This window comes from Neolamprologus multifasciatus, chromosome 10 (genome assembly GCF_963576455.1).
Source record: "Neolamprologus multifasciatus chromosome 10, fNeoMul1.2, whole genome shotgun sequence".
Taxonomy (NCBI): Eukaryota; Metazoa; Chordata; class Actinopteri; order Cichliformes; family Cichlidae; genus Neolamprologus; species Neolamprologus multifasciatus.
Window position 1 is genome coordinate 32,595,185 of NC_140448.1, and position 23,530 is coordinate 32,618,714.

General features: G+C 43.4%; 3 protein-coding genes across 3 annotated transcripts; 2 read left to right on the forward strand and 1 right to left on the reverse strand.

The window, feature by feature from the left end:
• The first annotated feature begins 1,149 nt into the window (after positions 1-1,149).
• On the forward strand, positions 1,150-5,035 carry LOC146510577 (P2R1A-PPP2R2A-interacting phosphatase regulator 1). The gene is made up of 9 exons (XM_085174254.1): positions 1,150-1,923; positions 2,611-2,695; positions 3,729-3,785; positions 3,916-3,962; positions 4,034-4,091; positions 4,335-4,399; positions 4,477-4,532; positions 4,616-4,700; positions 4,775-5,035. Exons 1-9 carry the CDS (start codon positions 1,835-1,837, stop codon positions 4,896-4,898), a joined length of 666 nt encoding a protein of 221 aa, XP_085030380.1. The 5' UTR covers positions 1,150-1,834; the 3' UTR covers positions 4,899-5,035.
• Positions 5,036-7,737: 2,702 nt separating this feature from the next.
• On the reverse strand, positions 7,738-12,252 carry bacc1 (BPTF associated chromatin complex component 1). Its single transcript, XM_085174255.1, has 6 exons — positions 11,960-12,252; positions 11,189-11,283; positions 10,845-10,946; positions 10,218-10,447; positions 9,894-9,998; positions 7,738-9,812 (listed from the first exon to the last, which is right to left on the reverse strand). Exons 1-6 carry the CDS (start codon positions 11,978-11,980, stop codon positions 9,748-9,750), a joined length of 618 nt encoding a protein of 205 aa, XP_085030381.1. The 5' UTR covers positions 11,981-12,252; the 3' UTR covers positions 7,738-9,747.
• A 97-nt stretch (positions 12,253-12,349) lies between these two features.
• rnasekb (ribonuclease, RNase K b) lies at positions 12,350-17,560 on the forward strand. Its single transcript, XM_085174259.1, has 3 exons — positions 12,350-12,556; positions 16,699-16,781; positions 16,920-17,560. Exons 1-3 carry the CDS (start codon positions 12,479-12,481, stop codon positions 17,062-17,064), a joined length of 306 nt encoding a protein of 101 aa, XP_085030385.1. The 5' UTR covers positions 12,350-12,478; the 3' UTR covers positions 17,065-17,560.
• Positions 17,561-23,530: the final 5,970 nt, after the last annotated feature.

A 23,530-nucleotide genomic window follows, 5' to 3' on the forward strand; every position in this document is an offset into this window, starting at 1 on the left:
CAAAACCTCTATTTTCTGCAGTATTCGCTTGATTGCTACACACCAGTCTACCGTTGTGTGCAGCGCTGTCAGATGTGGTTTTTTTCAATGACCACTGACAAAAAAGCCTCATTTCTGCTGTTCAATAACAAAGAAATGTAAACTTTTACAAATGATTGCTCAGCTGTGTCTCTAATCAAACCTCTGTAACTTTGCTCTGCTTCATCTTCAGCAGCATCAGGTAACGTTCAGATGTTGATTCATGGTTTTCTTCTGTTTTTCATCTTTCTGTGTTTTATCCTCAGTTACTTTGACGCAAAGACATCTGCTGTGATGCTCACACCTCCGAAGTCTCACAAGTGCCAGCTTTGTGTTTATACATGGATATAAAAATATAGACTGTACTGATAAATGACCAGAATTATAATATTTCTCACTGAATCTGAATTGAATCAGTTATAGAAATCGATACCCAGCCCTAGCAATAGCCCTAATCAGTGCTAACAGCTGGCATGACTGCCTCCCTGGACTTTTGGGGGGCAATAATGTGCAACAAACATCCATTCTAGAATTTATTATGTCATACTTTTTTGCACTTTTATCCACTTTAAAGTTTACTGTGTTGTGTTTATTTCTGGCGTGGGACAATTTTCCAATGTCATTGTACTATTGTACTAAATATGACTGAAACGACAATAAAGAGTTATCTTAAAATTGTTTTATTTTAAAATCAGAACCAGACAGTAAAGGAAAACTAAATCACTGATCAAAACCAATACCAATGCTTCATTTTACCACTATAAGATTTAAAGTCATCACTGTTAACATTACAGTCATAAATCTTTTAAGAGATAATTTCACACAGAACTCAACTTCAATTTCAACACCCAGTGTGACAAACACTGATATAAACTACAGCTACATGCTATGATATCACACGTTGTTCTGTAGATTAGAATAATTAAAAATGATAATAATGATAAATCGGTGTGAGCTGGATTAACCATTGGACAATAAGAAAATGACCAATTCTTCACTAAATTAAAGGCATTTAGATTTTTTAGTGTATTAAATATCGGTGCATCTTATGTTAAAGTGTGGAAATGCTTGTCATGTATGATCATCTTTCAGTTTTGGAGGAAGAAACAGGACAGAACTTTTTATGTGTTTGCATGGCAGGCTGCAGTTCCCCCTGTGGCCGGCCGGCGGCGCTGTTTCCACAGTTGGCGAACTGCCTGTATTTGGTTGAAGGACTATGTTGTAAAAATCTTTCAAACTGTTAATTTTCGGAGTTTTCGCGACTCCTCCGCAGGAGTGCTCGGTGGGTTCGGGGCCGGCGTGACCGCCTCTTCCCGGAGACAGGCGGACCTTCCCGCCTCGGACAGTGTGGCGCGGGTGCTTAGCGGTTTTCTGATCTCTGGAGGTTTTTGCTGTTAGCTCCGCAGCTAATCCTAAAAGTCGCATCAGCTGTGCGGATTAAAAGTTTCCCCACAAAGCCGGGCCCAGGAGGAGGCTCTGCTGGGCACATTTAGCGAACTTTATCGCGGCTGTTTCTGCGTATTTTTCGCGGTTTTACGCAGTCGTAAAAAATAACGTTAGCGGCGCAGCAAGTGAAGCCAGCTGTGGGTCATAAATGTCGTCGTGGCCCGCAGTCACACGCGGATATTAAGGTTTTCGTGAGGAGATGCGGTAAAGAGAGGCCAGCTTCGCTGTTCAGCCCGCTGACTTGGCAGCTCTGGGCTTGCTGCTAGCGAGGCCTGCGGGTCGGGCTTCCACCGGGCTCGAGTAGAGCCCGTAGCCGCCGTCAAGCGGTTGAAGGCCGGCAGACGGCGCAGTCGGGCCTGTGGACCAAAGTATGGAACGGATGGAAGTGGACCAGTGCGCAGGCGCAGGAGGCGGGGCACTTCGCAGGTCGAACAGCGCCCCCATGATCACGAGTGTCAGGTTAGTGGTTCTACACCACACGTTGAACTCCGTCCAAAAGAACTTAAATTTTAATGTATTGGTCACAGAAAGCTCGCAGGTATCATTTTAATAGATAAAGTAAGTCATTTTAATACAACAGTTCTGGTCTTTTATTCGGCTTAATGCCAGGTGTGATGTAATAAAATTAAATTTTTATTTTACTTGTGCTTATCTTGTTTTCACTTTGTGATAATAATAGAAATGTACAGAAAAATTGTAAACATGGCCAACTTATTACTGTTTTTATGTTTGGTAATCTTCTGCTGTGATTACTAATGTCTTAGCTTGAAAGTAGCAGCCACTATAGTCTATATAATAATTAGTTTAAACTACAGTTTATTTACACATGAAATAATTTGCAAATCTAAAAAATGTAAATATGAGAAATTAAAAAATTCTGTGGCTACTTGGATAAAAATAAAATTTTTGTACTTTGAAAATCATTAAACAGATTTAAAAAATAACATGTAGCATGAGGGCAGCAAGAATCAGTTTGAACCCTGAACATATGAGAATAAAATTTTAACATAATTGTTCATAATTGTTTAAGATACTGATGCCAATAAATAGATATTTTATATATTTAAATATCCAAACCTCGGCTCTGTGAAAATTACACGAGAGGTTATTGATTATCATATTTATCACGTTATTGGTCTCTCTCAGTGACGGGATGACGGTCTTCAGTCCCGTGTCCTCGGCTCGGTACAGACGCAGCAGCATCTCCATCAACCCCAGCTGTCCCTCGCAGGTCAGTAGTGCTGCAAAAACTTTATTTACCGGAAAATGTTCATAAGCAGTGAGATAACACAGTGTTTAAACACACCTGATCTGAAGCGTCAGGTGTTTCCTTTGAGCTGTAGAGGTCGACCGAAACTGAAACCAGAAGAGACAGAGAGCTGCACAGGAACCAGATGTGACAGCTGCACCAGCTTTGAGAAAAACCCTCTGATCTGGATATTAAAGTTTTTTATTGAGGGCTGAAACTGGAAGGTCTCATTAACCAATCACAGCTCCCCTAACTGCACCTCATGCTGATGTTTATGACTGCTCGTACGCTTGCAGAAGGAAACAAGGAGCCAACTGCACTCGTGTTTTACTGTTCAACATACTTTTAACTCAAAATGTTCAAGTACTGAGGAGAAATTATAAGTTAAGCACCACATTTGACCTTTTAATCTGCCGTAGAAACACAGAGCAGAGGCACATGTTAGTCTCTAATCTGATGATCATCATAGACGCTGGGCCAAACACCACGTTCTCTCTGTAACTTTGTTTTTGTACGTTTGTCTTCAGCATAAAGATCAGCAGCAAATATCCCGTCAGGACTTCCTGTTTGGATCCTTGAGGAACTCAGCAGGACTAGAAACAGTGATAAACGTCAGACTAAACTGTGGGGATCACTCAGAGACAGTTTTCAGATCTAATAATAAAACGTTTATTCATGTTGCAGCTTTTTAACTTAAGTTCAGACAGCAGGGCCAGAAATACACCAGGAAGTAACAGAATATTAAGGGTTAGACAACCGATTACAAAACGATCAGTGATGATAGAATCAAATGACCTTCTCTCTCGACTCGAAGCCTGATGGAAAAGCACAGTTCCAGCCTTCAAACAAAGATGGCAGCACAGCTTACAAACTCGCAGCTCGTGACCTCTGACCTGCACAGTCTTGTCCTTTAAATGATGCTCTCTTCATTTCAGCTTCACGTAAACCTTTCAGTCCACTTTTTATCCGTTTTAGCCTCTTTGAGCTCCTGTTTTACACATTTTTCCTCTTTCAGCTCGTCCCTCTGTCTCCTTTCTCTCTGACCGGATACAGACTCGACCACAAGAGGCAGGTGAGGACAGACTTCCTGCTCTGCCAGCACGCCACTTTCGTTCTCTTTTTGCTCAGCATCGTCTACAACGTGTTTAAGCTATTTTAAATCAAAGAGCAGTGCTTCAGTGTCTGTGTTTGCTTCCCCTCAGGAGGAGAACACGGAGATGACGCTCAGAGGGACTCTGCAGAGACTCGGGTAATCCAGAAACTCTGCTTCTATCTTTGAGGTTTAAACGAGCAGTCAGTAACCCTCTGTCTCTCTTCCAGTCCTTCCAGTCTGGTCCCAGTTCCTCCAGTCAGCCAGTGGCACAACCACACATCAGTGGTGAGCTTCTCCACATCAGCTTTCATGCTGCCTCACTCTTATTTTGATGGTTTACAGCAGCACTTCCTGTCAGGATGCTTTATTCTTTCTAACCTGCTGAGCCTGATGGGTATTGTAGTTTTTAGACCAATAAGAAAGAGCGTTAGTTTTGAATGTAGTTTGAATCTCCTGACTTGGACCTGAAACTAAACCAGATCAAACAGTGAATGAAGTTCATTTAAACCAGAGCTTTTTCTTCTTCAGTGGTTTCCGTCACACGACAGCGGCGTCACGCCCAACTCGTCCCCGAGTCCTACCAGGAGGTTCAGGTTTGTCTAACGCCTAAGCCTGATTTATTGTGTGTTCATTGCGCCACTGTGCTGACGAATGTGTTGATTGCCCGCAGACCTGCGGTCAGCACCACGGTGAGGTGGCCGGCGTTGACTCCGCTGAAGAGGAAAGGTAACCAACATTTTACTGTTGATCATTCTTATTCTGCAGTCTTGAAACAAACGTGTGTAAATCTGGGAAAACTCATCCCTCAGGGGGGGTGGAGTCAGATGGACCCCCAAAGAAGCTCTTTGTTGCTGGGGTGACAGACCCCACCCACCACAGCAGCTACACAGTCAGGTGAGGATCACCTGAGAGACGCATTGTGTTCAAAACCTAAAACGTGAAAACTGATCTTCCTCCTCTCTTCTCAGCGTCTCACAGTCAGCGGCAGACTCTCCTCCTGTGGGAGGGTCCATTCCTCAGTCCCACCCCCTGTCTCTCTCGCCCCCACCCTCCTTCACTCCCTTCACCTCCCACCAGCACCCTGGACATTAAAGACCAGCTCACCTCCAGTCCCGACCCCGTCACAGTGGGCGCAGCCCGCCCGCCAGCAGCTGGAGGAACTTCAACCTTCATCACATCGTAGATCTGTTCCAGTCATCCACCAGTGTCCCTGTAAGCCCCGCCTCTGTAGATTTCCAGCTGTCCCATTGGCTGATTGAAGATTCATCTCCACAATCATGTCGCTTTGTGGCTCCACCCCACATCCAGGCCACAACCACTGCCATCAAACAGCGCCGAGAGGACTCGACATCAGTGTCATCGTGACATCAGGAAGTAAACTCGGGAAACTTTGTAGGACTGAAGACACGCTGGTTGTGTAATCGGGCTGAACAAGCGCAGCTTGGAGTGAAGGGGTTTGTGGGTAATCCTTACGTGAACATGGAGCAGAAATTAGGACTGAAGAAGAAAGAGGAAAAGCCAGAGGATGTCCCGTTCTTTGGCGTCCTTTCTTTAAAAACACGTGGACGGGTGAAACCTGGAGGCTCCTGTCCAAACGGACCAATCAGCTGATGCTGCTCATGTTCAACTTCCTGTTTCTCTGTAGTTATTATTGAGATAGTTCAAACGAGGTCCTGAGTTGTATTCAGGACTTAAACGCTGCCCGGACGGTCTTTGGAGGCACTTCAGGAACATTTGAATTCCTCTTCAATCGACGGGATCGGAATCAAACTCGGAAACTTCAGCAGAACTTTTGTTTCCTGAAGTTGCTTTTGTAAAATCTCAGAAATCTTTCTGTAAGGAAGACATAGAAATGATGAGGTTTATTTAGACAAGAGTGTTCATGATCATCTGGACTCGCGGCCCTTCATCGAATCAAGGATCATTCCCAATCCCAAAACCACACGACGGTGGGCTGAAGCTCTGCCTCTGAACAAAACTTCAGCCTTCGAAGACTTTTTGTGTTTTAATGAAAACTTCCAGTTGTGGATGAGACTGGATCCTTCTGGTTTCGTCAGAGCTCAGTTGGAGGTTTCGTCAACGGATACGAGGCCGTTTTTTAAGCCGGTCTCCAGTAAGAGTAGAGCGGTGGTTTCCTGTTAATAGTGTATCTATATGTGAATACTTTGAGCAGCTGTGTGCGCTGACCTTCCTTCGGCCTGCAGGGTTCGATTGTACATATTGAACCTGCAGAAAGAAGCCGCGCTCTTCCTCTCAGATACATTTATGATTGAACTCGTTCAACCCACTAAAGTTATTTTGCTTGATTTATCAGCCACACCTGACCTACAGAGAGTTTAGTGTTGAGTGCTTCCTGAGGCCGTTTGACGGGGGAAGCTGGACTGTGCAGGTGCAGCCCCCACCATGAGAGGGGCCGGTCAGTTCTTCAGTGTTAGCAGCATTTAGTTACATGACAGGATTATTTTATGGAGGAAGCTCACTGACACCAAAGCAAACAAAGCAGCATCAGTTGATGTGGTTTGGTGTGGTGTTACCATGAAGTATTATCCTCGTGGTGCAGCAGTCGTAACGCCGGCCTGCCGTGTAAACAGTTGTATTTGCTGCTGAAGGCTCCATAAGGTCAAAGTTCACGCCGCATGTCAGTGAGCAGGTTTGTGCTGTAAGAATATTCCTGCTGGAAGCACCCGTTCACCGGTCTGGACATAATGATGTTCCTGTGAGGATGTGAGCACAAATCTGAGGTCAGAGGTCGGAGGCAGAGCTTTATGTGGACGAGCTGCAGTTCTGCTTCCAGCGTTTGCACAGTGTTGTACAGTTTCCTACGATCACTCATCGTGCCTGAACATGTCTTCATTTGGGAGGAGCGGCGGTCGGGTCAAAGGTCAGGCCTGAGGCTTCAGTGAGACATGTTTGTAAATAGAGTCTCTATAAGCTCTTTGATGAAGTGTCTTTATTCCCAGTTAAAGAGAAAGACCCGCTCAGCGTTGGTCGCCATCGGCGACGCAGACACAAAAGCTTTGTAGTTTTTTTTAGAGGCAGATTTTTTTTGCCGTCACCACTTTGCACAGTTTGACCATTTTATCGTCCTTTCATTCAGAGGCTGATGACATGACCTCGTGGGAGGATGCTGTCCAGTTCTGCTGCTTTTTCTGTTCTTGCTTTATTGTCACGACTCTGACTCTGTCCTGGTCCAGACCAACGCGCTCTCACATGGCGAGCAGGCTTCGTGAGCAGGCCCACACCAAAGTCTTCACCTGCTAAAATGTCTAAAGCAGGGGTGGGCAACTCCAGGCCCCGAGGGCCCCTGTCCCTGCAGGTTTTAGATGTGTCCTTGAAGCAGCACAGCTGATTTAAAGGCTAAATTAGCTCCTGCAGTTCTCCAGAGGCTGCTAACGAACTAATCATGTGATTCAGGTGTGTTGACCCAAGGTGAGATCTAAAACCTGCAGGACTCCGGCCCTCGGGGCCTGGAGTTCAACACCCCTGGTCTAAAAGGAAAAAATAAACTATTATTTAAATTTTTTAAAAAGTAAAACGTGTCACAAAAGATGTAAATCAGACATTTAATGATTCTTCTTCTGCGTTTTTCATGCAGTTTGTCTGAATCAGGATCTGAATCGTTTCCAGTTTGAAGCGTCTGAAGCAGGACAGACGCTCCTCAGAGGTCACGACAGACCGTAGCTTTAAGACAACTTCCTGTGTGTGTGTGTGTGTGTGTGTGTGAGATGAACTTTGCACAAGCGCCATCCCATGCTGTCGGTAGCTCTGGAGAGACGAGGCGTTATGTAGCGGGACAGAAATGTGACGGACTCGGGTTTAAACATCTTTGTGTTTCATTGTCGAGACTCTCGTCCTGCAGGTGTCTGAAGTCCAATATCATGTTTTTATTTTTATATGTGACGCACGTGTCGTGTGATTCTGGACACGTGTCGTGTTGGACATGAAGCTGTTATCCGTTACATCCTGTTACATCCTGACACGGACAGACTTTGATGCAGAGGCGAGGACGTGAGCGCTGTTCTCAGAGAGGTGTTTGCTGAAAGTTTTTCAGCATTAAAGGAGTATTTCACTCTGGCAGAGCGCCGGGAGTCAAACGTCAGAAATGACCCTGGGGGGCCCCGTAGTTCCCCCGCCTCCATCACACTGTAGAGTTTCAGTTTGACAGCAGCTCAGGTCCAGTTCGCTCAGGCTTCATCTGAGTCCTCTGAGCTCCAACAAAACATCCTGTGTGGAAATCATGTTTGGCTCAGCCTGACACCACAGCGCCACCTTCAGGGCCCACACAAACTACGCCTTACCTACTGGGTTTTCAGACTGCAGAGGCGTCGCCTGTGATCATGTGACCAAGACTTCCCTGTCAGTCACATGGTAACAGCTGGCTGATACCTGTGTTTCAGTAAACAGGCTCCGCCTCCACGAACATCATGAGCCGAGAGCGACCTTCAGCTGGTTTCATTGTTTTTGCTCACACGCTCATCAGCAACATTAAATATTTAACTTTTTAATGAAGATAAAAGCCTGTTTTTATTTTTCTGAAATTCTGAAAGTCGGCGAAGGACCAGAGTGAGATACGACTTTAACTAAAGGGCTGCTAGAGTTTTATTGCTGAGGACAAAGGGAACTAAAAGCACATCAGTCACACGTTCACGTGTAAATACTTGGACGATGTATTTTTATGCAACTGAAACATTAAAGTCTATATTCAAGTGTTCATTCCCTCGAGACGTTCTCACGGCTGTACGAGAACAAGAACGACTTTTTAGTGGAAACTGTTCATGTACACACTATAAATATATATAAATATTATATTGTATATGAAAAATACCAATAAAAGAACGTCTGTACCTTCACGTCGGCGAGTTTGTTCTCGTCATTGTTACGAGACTCTGGTGTCAACGTGGCAGCGTCGCTCAGAGAACCTCTGCTCTGCTCGAGCGACGCACAAAATCTTTAAAAACAGATTTACTAATTTTATCAGCTTTGATTTCTTCCGGTTTAGACACACTTTAGTAAAGATCAGGCGTCTGAAAATCAAGTTATAAACGTTTAAACTTCAGCCTCCAAACCGTCATCAGGCTAAGAAACAAACTCGTATCCTCAGATTTGTGTTTGCCTGAAGCTAAGTAAGAAAAACACGTCAAACGGTTGTGAGTCAAGTTTATTCAACGTAATTCAAACTGCTTTTACATCAGACCCTCAGCGATGAGGTCACAACGCTCGCTGCGGATACCGTCGTGGTTGCCGTCCACCACTCTAAGGCGATTGAAGGAGACTTCCTGTCACCTGACCCCATGTGCCGAGTCATTTCAAGCCCCTCTGAGCCTTGAAGCTCCACCCACACCACCTCATCAAAAAGCCAGCTGCTCTCCTCTGAACAGGAAGTTGTAAACGAGCGATGATGTCAGCACGATGAGCAGAGCTCAGCAGAACGCCAGCTCAGAGCAAACGAAGCTTCAGAGCGGTGGTCGCCTTTGTGGGGGGGTCAGAGTCGACCCTCTCAGTGCTTCACACTGAAACGAGCCAATCATGAAAAATTTTATCGTAGTGATGATGCTGGTGTGGGAGGGGCCACACACTGTGTAGTGGCGTTCACACATCCAGGAGAGCGCTGAACCTCCTACCATCAAATCATGTTTACTCTGAAGGTGGAGGTTGGCCGCTGGCACCACGTCCTGCAGCTTCAGGTGGGCGGTGCAGGTCAAAGTCAGGGGTGGGGTCAAATTTGGAGGCTCAGAGGTCAGAGGTGAATCTGCACATGAGTATCTGCAGGCAAACGTTGTCTTCACGATAACGACGCTCAAACTGACCTGAAACTAAAACTCACTGAAAATAAAAAAATATCTGCGTCACTACAACAGAAGAAGTCTGACTCGAGCTTCATCAGGAAAAAAATAAAATAAAACAAAGTGAGAAAGTGAGGCGGCTCTGGAGAGGTCAGAGGTCAGCGGGACAGGAGGGGGAGGTCACTGGAGTTCATGATGAGGCTGGAGTCCAGGTTGAGGCTCTCTGAGGAGAGAAGAGGAGTTTATGGACAAACTGAGGTGAGTCTGCAGGAGCTCCACGCCTTCACACCCGCGCCACACTCACCTTGATCAAAGTTCAGCTTCTTATTGGACGAGCCGTCTCCGAGGCCTTCGATGTCCACCAGGTCACTGTTGACGTCCGAGTCGTTCAGAGCGCTGAGCGTCACGTCTGCAGGCAGAAGGACAGCTCGGATTAACAGAGAGGACGTGTCTGAGGCCTCGGGGGGTTAAAGGTCAGCCACTGTGTGCTCACAGTTCTTTATCTCCTCCTGGGCCTCAGCTCAACTTGTCTAAAACCAGCTGCTTTAGCTCCTCCCCCTCTTTCTAACCACCATCGTCCCCTCTCTGTGACATCACACAGATCAAAGAAAAACGCAGTAGATCTCACCTGCTGTCTTTTGCTTCTTGATGGGCGGGGCCAGGGAGGGGCTGCTCTGCATTCCAGTGGAAGCCACGACTTGCGAGGTCGGCACAGAGATGATGGCGGACGCGGCGGGCGCCGGGGTGGGTGTCATGGCGACTGGAGTTTTCTTGACGCTCTTCTTGGGAGACTCGGAGGAAATGGGCACCCGGCTGTCCTCATACAGCTTCCTCTTCACCGTGCTCTTTATCTGAGCTCTGCAGAGGAAGAGGAGCGGCCGTCAGCCAATCAGAGTTCATTCTGCGTTTTACACCCTTAAAGGAAATTTTTACTTGAAATTTTTTAACATAAAATATTCAACAGTGAAGCCTCTAAATGTGTCACGTGAGCATTTATTGGCATATCTATGAGTTTTGTGTCTGCAGTCCTACAACAACAACCCGACACCAAAGAGTCTCACTCATGTTTCCTACATTCTCCGTCCTTTTAACACAAACAGCAAACATGAAGTGACCTCCATGCGTTACTTTTGATTCCCTTCGTGTTGTCACGTTTCCTCCGGCGACCTCGTCTGAATCTCGTTTCCTGTTTTTGTTTGATTCTAAAACTAAACGTCTTCATTAATAAAAGGCAAACTGCTCCTTTAACACTCACACTGTGCGCTCTTTGATCACCGTGCTGATGTTGTTGAGGTCGTCTCCAAACCGACGCACAGCCAATCGCAGCATCTCGATCTCTGTCTCCGTCCACTTGGCCCTGAGGACACAAACACGGCATCAGTTCACAGAAAAACTCAAACATGTCGACAAACCGCTCACGTGAAACCACGCTGCTCGTTTCCAGCTCTGTGTTTTATCCCCCCTGCATGTGTGTGAGGCTCACATTCAGTTTATAGTTTAAAGTTAGCTACAGTGTTTGGTCACAACCAACTGACACTGTCAGTAATGCAGCCACTTCCTCTGTGTGTGTGTGTGTGTGTGTGTGTGTGTGTGTCTCACCCTGCAGGGCTGGAGTCGGACACTGGGTGGAGCTGCATGGTCAGCTCTCCCAGCTTGGTGAAAGCAGCGCCAGCTGCTGAGAAGATCTCGCCCACCTGCAGGAAACACAGCCATCAATGCTCCGACTTAAACAGTGACCGTAGACATGATCTACGCTGCACACGACCTTTAACTGCACACTCAGGTGCTACACCACCAGCTGTGTTTCCCTCACTGTAAACATGGAGACCCATCACGACCTGGATCAGGTGTGCACCACGTGCATATACACACATTCACTGCATTTCTAAACAATCTGAGGAAAAAGTGAAGCACAAAGCAGGTTTACTCTGAGCTGAAACAGTGAGCTGATTTATCAGGACTCTCTCTGCAGTACAGTCAGTGCGATGTGTTGCTGCATCTGAATGCTGTTTCTGTTCATCATTTGTCTCTGATAAGAACAACACAGCCTCACTTTTAACACATCTTGCTGTCACGGTGAGGAGAAAGTACCGCACTGCTTCTAATCAACTGGATTTCTGCGCAAAAAAAAAAAAGAAAAGCTCTGGGTGTTCAGTATGTGCCGAATTTGCCTCTACTTTTTATAATTTAGGGGGGGGGGGGGGGGACGATATTAAAGTATATTTCATGACGCTCTTCTTCATGATGCAGCAATTGAATTAAATTGAGTTATGTGTGCAGCTACATGACCGGTTCTCTACAAGTTGGCTTTTAAGCTCAATTTTTGCACTTACGTAAAAGGAAAAAAAACATAAGCAGGTGAAAGCTTACCTTAGCAGAGGCTGACGTCATTTCTGAGCCTCAGGTGAAAAAAAATATTATTTTGAAACAAACGGTAGCTAGCTGTTAGCTACAATTAGCTCATATGAGCTTAGCTAGCTGACTTCCGTTAGCGGGATTCCCAAGATTTAAGCTGCTAAACTCGCGAAGCTGTGCGGGACTCGCGTCCGATGAGAAGTTGCGGTTTAATTTGGTCATTTATGAATTACATATTCAGAAAAAAAATTATAAATATCACAACAAAGACAAACGGGAAACAGAGAATGATGCGCGACTTTGCAACTTAAACGCCATTGGTCAATTTGACAGGAAAAGGCGGAGTGTATGGCCACAGGATATTTCATTGGTCGCTGGCCTGCGGCTTACGAACAGTACCGACATTCGCCGAATAAAGCCGAGCGGTGAGGATCAGCTGACCGAGAGGCTCCGTTCTTCGATGGGTCCTCTTTCAGTTTAGAGTATAATAATAGTAATAACAATAATCTTTTGATCGATCAAAGGGACGCGGACATGCCGTCGCTGCTGTTCTGCGGGCCGAAGATGGCCGCGTGCGGGATCGTGATCAGCATCTGGGGCGTCATCATGCTGGTAAGATCACGAAGGGACCGACTATTTCCTGGAAGGCTAAGGAACTACCAGTGGGGACTCTGTATTTGGATTAAATATAATGTTATTATGAGCAATTTCTTGCTGCTAATTTTATTCGAAATTGGTAAAACTCTCAACGCATTTCAACGCTGACTGGCTAATCACTGAATTCCAGTACTTCTCGGGTACATAGACGGAGCCCACGTAGGCCGATCTGAATGTAGTTCTGCTGGTTTCACCCTCCTTGACCTCCTAAGACCCGAACTCTTCCATGGCATGGATTTTTAATTTCTCTTTGAAATTTGGGCTGATTGGAACCTGATGAATGTAAAAACAAAGAATCACGAGATTTATTTATTTATTTATTTTTTACCTGAATTTTGTTTCTAAGAAAAATGAGAGCCACATATGAGGATATTCGTTTTAAATTTAGATAAAACAGTAGCAGCATAATGTCCTCGTAAGTGGATATCAGGCCCTTGTATAGCAAAATTTTGTATTTTGGTCTAGACAACCAAAAATGTGATGTCCACATATGTGGACGCAGGTCCTGGGAGGTTCAAGTATTTGTGCTAATAGCATCATGTACAGTCAGACAGGCATGGAGAATAGCACTGACTGGGAGAGGCTGTGAACAGGTAGTAGACTCAGTTCACTTCAAGACATTTATAATGTTTAAGTAGTTTAATGTGTCGGTGCTGATGATAAACACATTTTGAATGAAAGCCGGGAAACTTTGGTCTTATAGAAACAAGAGGCTATTCTTTGTGACCATATGGATCAGTCATATTACCATTACTTCACCCAAAGGCACCAAGTTAATACTCAAAAAAGCTGCAGCAACACACACAAATATAAACAGTACTTGGTGACAACTTTGCTTTCAGCCTTTAACCCTCTGAGGTCCAGGGTTGATTTGTTCTCTTTATTTCACCTTTAAAACTGTTTATCTTCTCTTTATCTGTTATTTTCTCATTTTGACAAACTGTGTCAGCACAATTTATCTAAATTCAGACAAAAAACTTAAAATGAGATAAAGTTAAACGTTTGACTGTGAAAACCACAAACATGTTTAACGAATCATTTTCACAACTCAAAATGCAAATAAATTGTTTCGCAAAAAAAGTTTTGGAAACAACAAAGTTATATGGTACTATTTACCTAAAAATGCTCAGACATTTTTTATATAACCATTTCAAACTATTTACAGAACAATCAGGTTCTGCATCAGATAAAATGCCACATTAATTATTTATGGAACTCCAAAAATCGTTTGTCCACTTTAAGACAAATGAGAACAGCACAGGGATAAACCTGCAGGTCTGACAGCAGGAGGTGTGTCACTCCTGATTTCCACCTGGAGGCAGCGTTTACACTGCAGTCTGCCTTTGGTGGCTTTTTTTGCAGCAACTGTGACGTTCACTAGCACAACTGACACACAAAACAAAACAACGACTTCACACTAACTACAAAATGCAACACACTAACTTGAGACTCCAAACACGGTAAACATCACAAATCTCTCACGTGTGAAAACTCTGTTTCGCTCGCTCTTGCCGGCGTCACTCCTACAACTTCCCCCTCTTCCTAAACAACCAAATGCCACATGTTGCCATATATATAATTTGATTGGTTGACATGGTACGCTTGAACACCAATAGCGAAGGGAAGGGGTGTTTTGCTAGCGCTGTCCTTAGAAAACGCCGGGTTTACCGTTTCTTCCCATAGTAAACGCCACTTTTATTCAGAAAAAAACGTTGCGTGTATTTTTTTATCACTCTGGTTTTACGTGGCCTATTAACACAATTTAAAAACTGGTATATAGTTTAAAGTCAGTACTTTTGACAAATGTTGAATGGAGACTCTGGGCGCCTTAAATTAACGAGTTATGTATCCAGCTAATGTTTAAAGCTTTTACTTGAGTAAAGTAACTCATATTACACATATTGCTGATAAGTAATGTCAGCTAAGTTCACAGCATATTTCATACATCTCCATGCCATAACTAACTCCTATAATAGCGCTGCCATATTGCATCACACAGTGCATTTCAATCATTTCTCCACCGAGTTTGATAGCTTAAAAAATAATAATAATCATAATTTTAAAAATCCGCATGTGTAACGTACACCTACTGGAAAATTATTTACTAGGACTCACCTATGATGCGGCTGGAGAACGTAAACTCTGCCATTGTCCTTTTCCATCAAACACTCCTTAAAACAGCAACTGCAGGTATGTTTACACACTCAGCCCCGACTGTTGGGGAAGGGGCGAGGTCACACCTTGAAACAGACATGAGGCGCAAGGCACCCAGGTGGGGAAATTCACAGAGAGTTGGGGAATGGCTGCAATCACAGCATGTAAGATGGTGACAGATGGACCCTTAGGCCCCTCCTCCATTCAGAGATGGTCTTTCCCTTTTCACGTAAATGGCCTCCTTGACTCCGCCCTCAAACCAGCGTTCCTCCCTGTCCAGGATGTTACATCCTCATCATTGAAAGAGTGTCCACTGGCCTGTAGGTGTGAACAGACTGCAGAGTCCTGGCCTGACGAGGTGGCTCTTCTGTGTTGTAGCCAGGGGTTGTTTGGTTTCCTCAATGTATAAATCCTGACAATCCTCCTGCACTTCACAGCTACACTATGTTACTCTGTTTGTGTCGGGGGACCCGATCCTTGGGGTGGACCAGTTTTTGGTGCAGCGTGTTTTGGGGTTTAAAAGCCACAGAGACCCGGTGTTTAGAAAAAATGTGTCTCAGCTGCTCCGATACTCCTGACACGTACGGGATCATTACAGGTTTTCGCGTGGGCAGCGGTTGTCCTTCTCTCCTGGATCGGCTGGAGCTTTCTTTAGGAGCCTTTCCCGCTCTGACAAAAGTCCAGCTGGGATAACCACATTTACTCAGGACCTTCTTGATGTTCTTCTGCCTCCCTGCTGTGTCTGTGGGGATGGTGTTCGCTCTGTGTTGTAGCGTCCTGATGACGCCCAGTTTATGCTCCAGTGGATGATGAGAGTCAAACCTTAGATACTGATCCGTATGTGCAGGTTTACGGTACACGTCAGCTTTTAGATGTCCCCCATTACTGATGAAATCTCACAGTCTAAGAAGGCTAACCTGCCACTGTTCATATCCTCCCTGGTGAATTTGATGTGTCGGTCCACCGAGTTAATGTGATCCGTGAAATGTGGAACGTCCTGAGATTTGATTTTCACCCAGGTGTCATCCACATACCTGAACCAATGGCTTGGTGGTGTTCCAGGGTAGGATAGCAAAGCCCTCTTTTCCACTTCTTCCATGTACAAATTGGCCACGATGGGTGAAACTGGGGAGCCCATGGCACACCCATGTTTCTGCCTGTAGAACTGACCCTTAGGTGTGAAGTAGGTGGAATGAAGACACAGCTCCAAAAGCAAACACACCTAGTCGATGCTGAGAGTGGTCCTGTTGCTGTTGGTTTCATCTGCCTCCATAATGACATCTCTCACCTTCTCAGCACAATCCAAAGAGTTCTGGATGTGGTGTTCAGAGCTGCCCACCAGTGGGTTGAGGATCGAAGCCAGAAGCTTGGAGATGTTACAGGTGACCGAGTTGATCATGCAGACAATCGGTCTTAAAGGTGCTTCCTGGTTATGTATCTTTGGTGAACCATACAGACTTGGTGCAGACTCCCCTGGGTACAGCCTGTGGTATGAGGTCCGGTCAACAGCCTTGTCTTGTTCCAACTGCTTCAGACAGTCTGTCACCCTCTTCCTGTAGCCACTTCCTGGGTTTCGTTTCAGGGGCTCATAAGTATTTTCATCACTGAGTAGTGACAAAATCTTCTCATGATAGTCTTTCTGGTTTAGCAATACTGTGCACCGACCCTTGTCTGCCGGAAGGATGATAATGTTGTTGTATATTAAAATTCAAGCATTTACAAGGATTTCAAGCACCTGTACGAACCCTGTTTAAAGGTTCTGAGGTCTCAGGTCTGTCAGTTAAAATATTCAGTAGATCATTTCCTGCTTTTCTTATCAGAATAAATCCTCGGTTGAAGCAGTGAACAGAAAACATTTAAACTCAGTGACGAGGTTTGATTTGTAACTGTGGCCCTGACGGGTCCCCGAGCCTCATGTTGACCTGTGTCTCGCTCTCTTGCAGGCGATGTTGGGAATCTTCTTCAGCGCCAAGTCAGCCGTGCTGATCGAAGACGTCCCGTTCACCGAGGACGACATCCGTAACGAGTGAGTTGGGGGTTAAAAGCTGCTCGGTCGGTTCGACCCGAGCTTGAGACGCTGCGACGCAAATCAGAGGAAGCAGGGTCAGTCTGACCGATGTCAAACAGCAGATAAACTCTTCTTCTCCTTCTTTTTTCCCCGCAGTAAAAGTCCCCCTCAGAACATCTACAGTCTCTACAACCAGGTCGGCATCAACTGCTTCATCGCCGCTGCCGTCTACGTGGTGGTGGGCGCCATCTCGCTCTGCCAGGTCCGACTCAACAAGCGGCAGGAGTACATGGTGACATAAAGACCTGCGGCGACGGCCTGACCTTTGACCTCGAGCACCTGGTTCCTGTCCATAAAGTTTATTTATGTCTCAACTCTGGAAAATCTGATTAGCTAAGATTAAAAAGGGGGCGGGGTCAGGTATCACCTGGATTATTTATTTTGTATTTACGTGTTTGTCGTTGTTGTTGTTGTTGTTGTTGTTGTTGTTCTGTTGTTGGGTGAATTGTTGTTTCATTCCTTTCTGTTGGACATGAAAGTGACCAAAAGTGTGAAACACTCACGTCTGCTCGCCACATTAATCACATTAACAAGGAAACTAGGGGGCGGAGCCCCGAGGACACCTTCACCATCAGCTGAGGCGGTTTTATTGTGTCACAAGAACAAAGATGAAGGCGTCGCTCGGGCGTCCTCCTCTGCTCGAACAGGTCGGAGGACATGAGGCGGTGCTGTGTCTCTGATGTGGGTCTGTGTTTGCTGGAACATCATTTGCAATAAAGTGTGTGAGTGGAAAACTACAGGGAGTCGTCTTCATTTCAGTTACTGTGGAAAAATGTTCCTCGTGGATTTAAATGGCGTTCGTTTTGTTTGGTTTTAATTATGACAGTAAAATTTTTAAGAAACCTCTTCTGTGTTGATCTTTAGTTTAAATTATATATTTTTTTACTGGAGTATTTTCAGAATTTGCTTCAGAACAATCTTTAGTTGCCATTAGTTCACATTTTTTGATGCTAAGATGGAGACTTGATGTTTTAGAAGATACTTTAGTGTTAATAGCTATAGGAATTTAAGCTTTCCTTTAAAAATAAAATGGTGTCACCTGTGTTGAAACGAAATTGTGCACAACTAAAAACCGATATGGGGAAAAGGATGTCATCAATGAATTCTTCTACAAATATTAAACCTGGGTTTTAAAATACCCACCAAATCCAAGTTGGGTTAGTGAGTGTGGAATAGAAAGTTGTGCTAAAATATATCTACTGTTACTCTGTAAACATCTGAAACTAAAATAAGTCAGGGTAAACCAAAATGAGCCTTGTGAGGGTTTTTTATGTGCATGTTTTTTTTTTTTAAAAGAACCTGAATGTGAGTCATCAATATTCCAAAGTCCAAAATTGAATTTCATCTTTTACAAAAGTGAATGTTGGAGTTTTATAACCGCTAGTTTCCGGTATTCGAGAAGTTAGACGGTGAGTTGGGGCTGTGGAGAACTGCAGTATCCACACTGTCCATATAAACATGTAATAGAAAGGCAGCTGCTTTACTTTGGGTGTATTTCTACACTGAATAATCTAAGCAGAGCTCCGGTAATAATACTACAATTATTATTACTAAGTTTTTTTAAAAGGCAGGCACGCGGACGTTGACTCCGCCCCGGTGCGAAAATACCGCCAAACTCAAATGTGCGGAGACCGAGAAGTAGCGACAGGAAACAAGCTGTGGACGAAAACAAAGAAAGGTGAGCATTCTTTCTCTACTTTGTGATTGTTTTACTGCTGGAGAATGAACGAGATGACGCTATGTTAGTGCTCGGTTTGGCGAAAGTCTCGTTTTCTACAGTCGTTGCGTTTTACCCGCTAAACCACCGTGTTACCCTGAACACGTCGCGTGCGTGTGTTAATGCTGTTACTGGAACACAGAGAAAACATGTTCAACAAATAACTTCATTTGATCTGCGATAGAAACTGAAGCGGTTTCCACGTCTCTAAAACCGGGCAGTATGAAAGCAGCAGTGAGGGTTTTTTACGTGGTTAAAGTGTTTAAAACACGTTCAGCGCCATCTTTGGTCAGCCAAGCGTAACGTCATCAGGTCGGCTGGTTGTTGCTAACAGACTTAGTTTTAGTTTTCTTTGTTTTCTTTGTCATATGCAAGTTAGCACACGGTCAACATTGCAATGACGCGTTTGATGAGCAGGAGACAAGTTACTCAGCAGTATAGCGCCGTAATTAACAGTATTAACAGAGTAAATCTATATAAATACACACATGTATAAATAAATATATCTTAAAGTGGCAGGAGTGAGCAGCACTACATCCTGAGTAGTGCAAGATTTTAGAGTGGCAGACTTAGAATAATAGATTACTTTATGTTAGCTAAATAGTGACAGAATCGATAACTGAGAGGAAAACAAGGACACCAGAACTAAAACGATCAGTTTAAGTCAGTCCTTCTCAAATAGTGTGACCCCTGGGAACAGGCTTTTTTTCCTGTTCTAGAATAAAGTGTAATTGCACATAAACTACAGTAGGTGGCAGGGTTTGGGTTTTTTGCACCGGGCATGCACACAGACAGAGCAGGAGATCTGAAGTGCAGTAAACAAACCCTCGAGAAAAATATTTAATAGTGATGAAAAGGCGGAGAGATACGCAGATAATGAAACGGAAGTCTCCCGAAGGCTAAGACGAGGACATATGATGAAGCAAAGTTGCAAAAGCGAGTGAGAGTTAAAGAAAAGCTTTGTGGAGCGTGTACAGACTGAGATTCATCTCATTCATCTTATAATGTCCTCCGCTATCTTAGTTTAATTGGTCACATGACTGCATCACATGACTAAAATGTGTCATGTTTTCACTGTCCACACTGCAACGCAAAAGCACTGTTTTCAAATGTATGTGTTTTTGAGAGCGTTTTCAAAACACTGCATTTTCCTTAAGCGCAAACGCCGTCTCAGTGTGGGCGGGACGCCAAAACAGAGAGAAAAGATGCGTTTTCTAAAGAAAACTTATTATTGTGGACGTAGCCTGAGTTTAAAAATGTTGGCAGTGCGCAGCACGAAGCCAAATAAATTAACTTTGAGTAGTTAATGCTGCTGATCGATTTAAATGAGCTTATAAAAGCATCTTTAGTTTTCGTTTTAAAATGTTTGTGTAGATTAAGTTGCAGCTCAGCTGCTTCTTGTTGTTTAAGTTCAGTTCAGGAATCTAGATTACTTTGAGTTGGGATAGCATGTCTTGAAATCATTTTCATCTCTTCCACTTTGTGTAACTCACCAGATTCAAATTAGAAAATTTCCAAGTTGATGACAAATTTATTTTAATTTGTAGCATTGTTCCTAAACGTGTTACAAACTCCAGCAGTGCTTGACCTGCAGAAATGGCAGATTCATTGTCTGTTTGACATCAACGTCATCATGCTTTTTTTTTTTCCCCAGAGTTTTTGAGGCACCATAGTACACATGACAACATGTATCCACACTACACAGAGTGAAATAAGAAGCATCCCAAATATAGACTACAAAGGCTGTGCTAGTCTACATGTTTTTACAAGGTTTTAGAGGCTTTAATATGCTACATACAACAGTATTAGTATGTTTTGCTTATTATTTTCTCTGTGCCTCAGATGTCATCTATTTCAGAGTCAGAGTGGAAAAAAGCACTGACCTTCATCATTGAGGATTTGACTAAGTCACAGCTCAAAAAGATGCTGGGATGTCTGGATATCCCCAAACAGATGAAGACTACCAAGTGCAGAGAAAACATTCCTCAGACAATCATCGAGTTCTACGGAGTGGAAATGTCTATCCAGAAAATCAATGAAGCAATGCTCTGGATACCAAGGAAGGATGAAGCAGTCCAGGGCCAGCTGTGCCCCTTTGTTGAAAAACTGAAGAACAAAGAAAACGAGGGGGAAAAAGGTGAGTTCACTCATTGATATTTCTTCTTTTTTTTTGGTCAGGTGTCTACAGGTTTTCCAAAGAATCTCATGTGTAATAGTAAATCATGTTTAAATATATTAGAATTTGAATCTAACGTTTTATTATAATTGTCTTTATTACTTTGTCCTACCAAACTATTCATTGTAAAGCAGCAATTGAACAAATTCCAAATTAGCAGAAGTGGATCGTAGGGCTGCTCGATTATGGCAAAAATGATAATCACAATTATTTTCACTGAAATTGAGATCTTGATTATTTGACGATATTTATTTAACCCTTTAAGACCTACCATAGAACCAAGTCCGCCAGAGCTTATATTATATGTTTACATGCTGTGGAGCCATTTTTGGGAGCATTTCAAGTTGCTATACATCAATACAACCATTATAGCCCAGATTTTAATAATATGTCTGCATTAAGTCCATAGTAACTACACTAATTGCAAAAAAGTGCAATAAACTACAAAAAAATTGAAAATCGTTTTTGTTTTTTTACATATATTTCTACTTGGAGAAATTTAAGAGGTTTATCCCTCAAAACTTTAAATACAAAAAAGTTGCAAAAAATAGTTTACAACAACAGGAAATTTATTTTGAGTGTCTTCATAGTTTTATTTTTGAAATACACCAATTTTTATACACTGCAGGAAAAATGAAAAACCAATCCTATGATGCAAATTTGCAAAGAAAACAGCATCAAAACAAACTATTTCCAGCAGTGCAATTCGAGTTATAAGCATCCCAGAAACGACACAGAAAAGTCAAACATGACTTATAAAAACACCAGTATAGGCTTTTAAGGCCTACAAGTAAAAAACTACAATTTCCGCGAAAATTACGTCACGTCCGGTTTCGGGCAGGAAATGGCGGACATGCGATAGTTCGCGCTGACGTCTATTCCAACGTAGGAAGTGCTATGAACAGCTGATCGGATCGGCAAAGCGTGTTTCTGGAATATTATGTTTTTGTTGCTGCAAGTGCTTTTTATGCAGTTTTTGCAAAGTTATATGTGGAAGGAAACTGTGACCGAGGACAAGCTGATGACATAAGATGTAAGTACAACTCCTCCGGTTTCATATGCAAAAAAATTATTGCGCTAGCTCACGTGGTTGCAGAGCTACCGGGATTTAAAAATAGTTACACAAAACAGAGCGTGCTGCTCTGACCGGCTTTAAAGGGTTAACAATAACAATGTATTGAATAATGACTTTAAAAATAATATAAAATAGTGCAAATACTGATAACAGTGCAAATGTTTGCAATATAAGAAATAAATGAAAAATGTAAACATCTATGTTTAGTGAACTTTGCAGTGTTGCTCTGTGGTGCAAAGTTTACACACTGTGTCTACTTGATCCACGTCTGACTCACGAACCCATAATGTTTCCACACCACTGAAGGTTTTTTTTACCTCTTTTCAACCAACAGCAGTCACTCTCCTCTCCAAATAACTTCTGCTTAGTTTTCTGAGCTTCCCTCGGCTCCTCTTAATTGTTGTGACGTGTGTTCGAAATGCAGAGAGGTGCGCTCGATTTGCCACACGGAGCAGCGCGAGAGTAAAGCACAAGGGAGGGGCTAATAATCGGCTAAGTCATTTTTAATGATCGTTGAAAGCCCAGATCGTAATCGTGATTAAAATTCGATTAATTGAGCAGCCCTAGTGGATCAAGCATTTGTGAAAGTTTTTTGTGTTATTCTGGTCAAAAGTAGTAAAGCAATTGGAGTTAAAAAGAAATCGTGGATCGTTACATGGAGAAACCTTTTGAATACAACCATGCTGATCCACACAGGTGTACACACGGGTGTTCACAGACGCGGACTACACCTTTCTTGGCTGCTGCCTCAAAGCACATTGTGCGCTGTCTATCTTGCGTGCTGCACAATATCGTTTAATGTTTAGTATCTACTGTTATCTACTGCTAGCTAGTTTATTGTGATGGTGCTGTTTTTATTATGTTGCTCTTTTTTTGTTTGCTTTCTCTTCTGTTTTTTTTTCTCTATACAGGTGATCCAGGTGTTTTGTTTGTTTTTCTCTCTTTCTTCCCCACTTTCTCACCGTCTCTTCTCCCCTCTGTTTTTCTCTCTCTCCCTCTCTTTCTTTCATTCTTTCTCCCTGTCCTATCCCCCAGTCATGTCTGTCCCGTTTTTGCAACCAAAAATAAAATAAATACATAATTATAATAAAAGTCAATCAAATGGACCAATATGGCAAGGCCATGATGATCCACTTGGTAAAGTAAATCCACTTGGCATCTTTCTTGACAACAATTGGCTAAAGATCCAAACGGGACAAAAAAAAAAAGAAATTGTGGAATTAATTTATAGAATAAAATCTATTCTAAACTTCAACCAACTTCATCAACCAGACCAGCCAATCAGTGGGTTGCAGTCTGTTGACATCACATTTTCCAGATGGTCTTGGATTGTTTAGAAACCGCGGCGGAGTCGGTACTAAAAAGGTACCTGGTACCATAACCTGCAAAATGGAAAACTTAGCGTGCTGAGCCGAGCCGAGCCAAGTAGGTACTAGTGGAAAAAGGCTGTGAGTGAAGGTGCCTATCAGACTGTGAACCGTTACCATGAAATCTGATCAGGGCTGAAACTGATTCTGTTTTCTAAGAAGCTGTTTCAGGGCTCGCAAAATTTCAAAGTCCCTGGTAGCCCTTCGGGCAGGGACTCTTCAGTTTTTGGTAGCCCAAAATAAATTTAAGTAGCCCGAATAAAAAAGAGCAATTTTTTGATTGATGTTTTGTTTGTGTTACAATATTATACATTAAAGTATAATATTGTAACAAAAACAAAACATCAATCAAAAAATTGTTGAAACACAAAT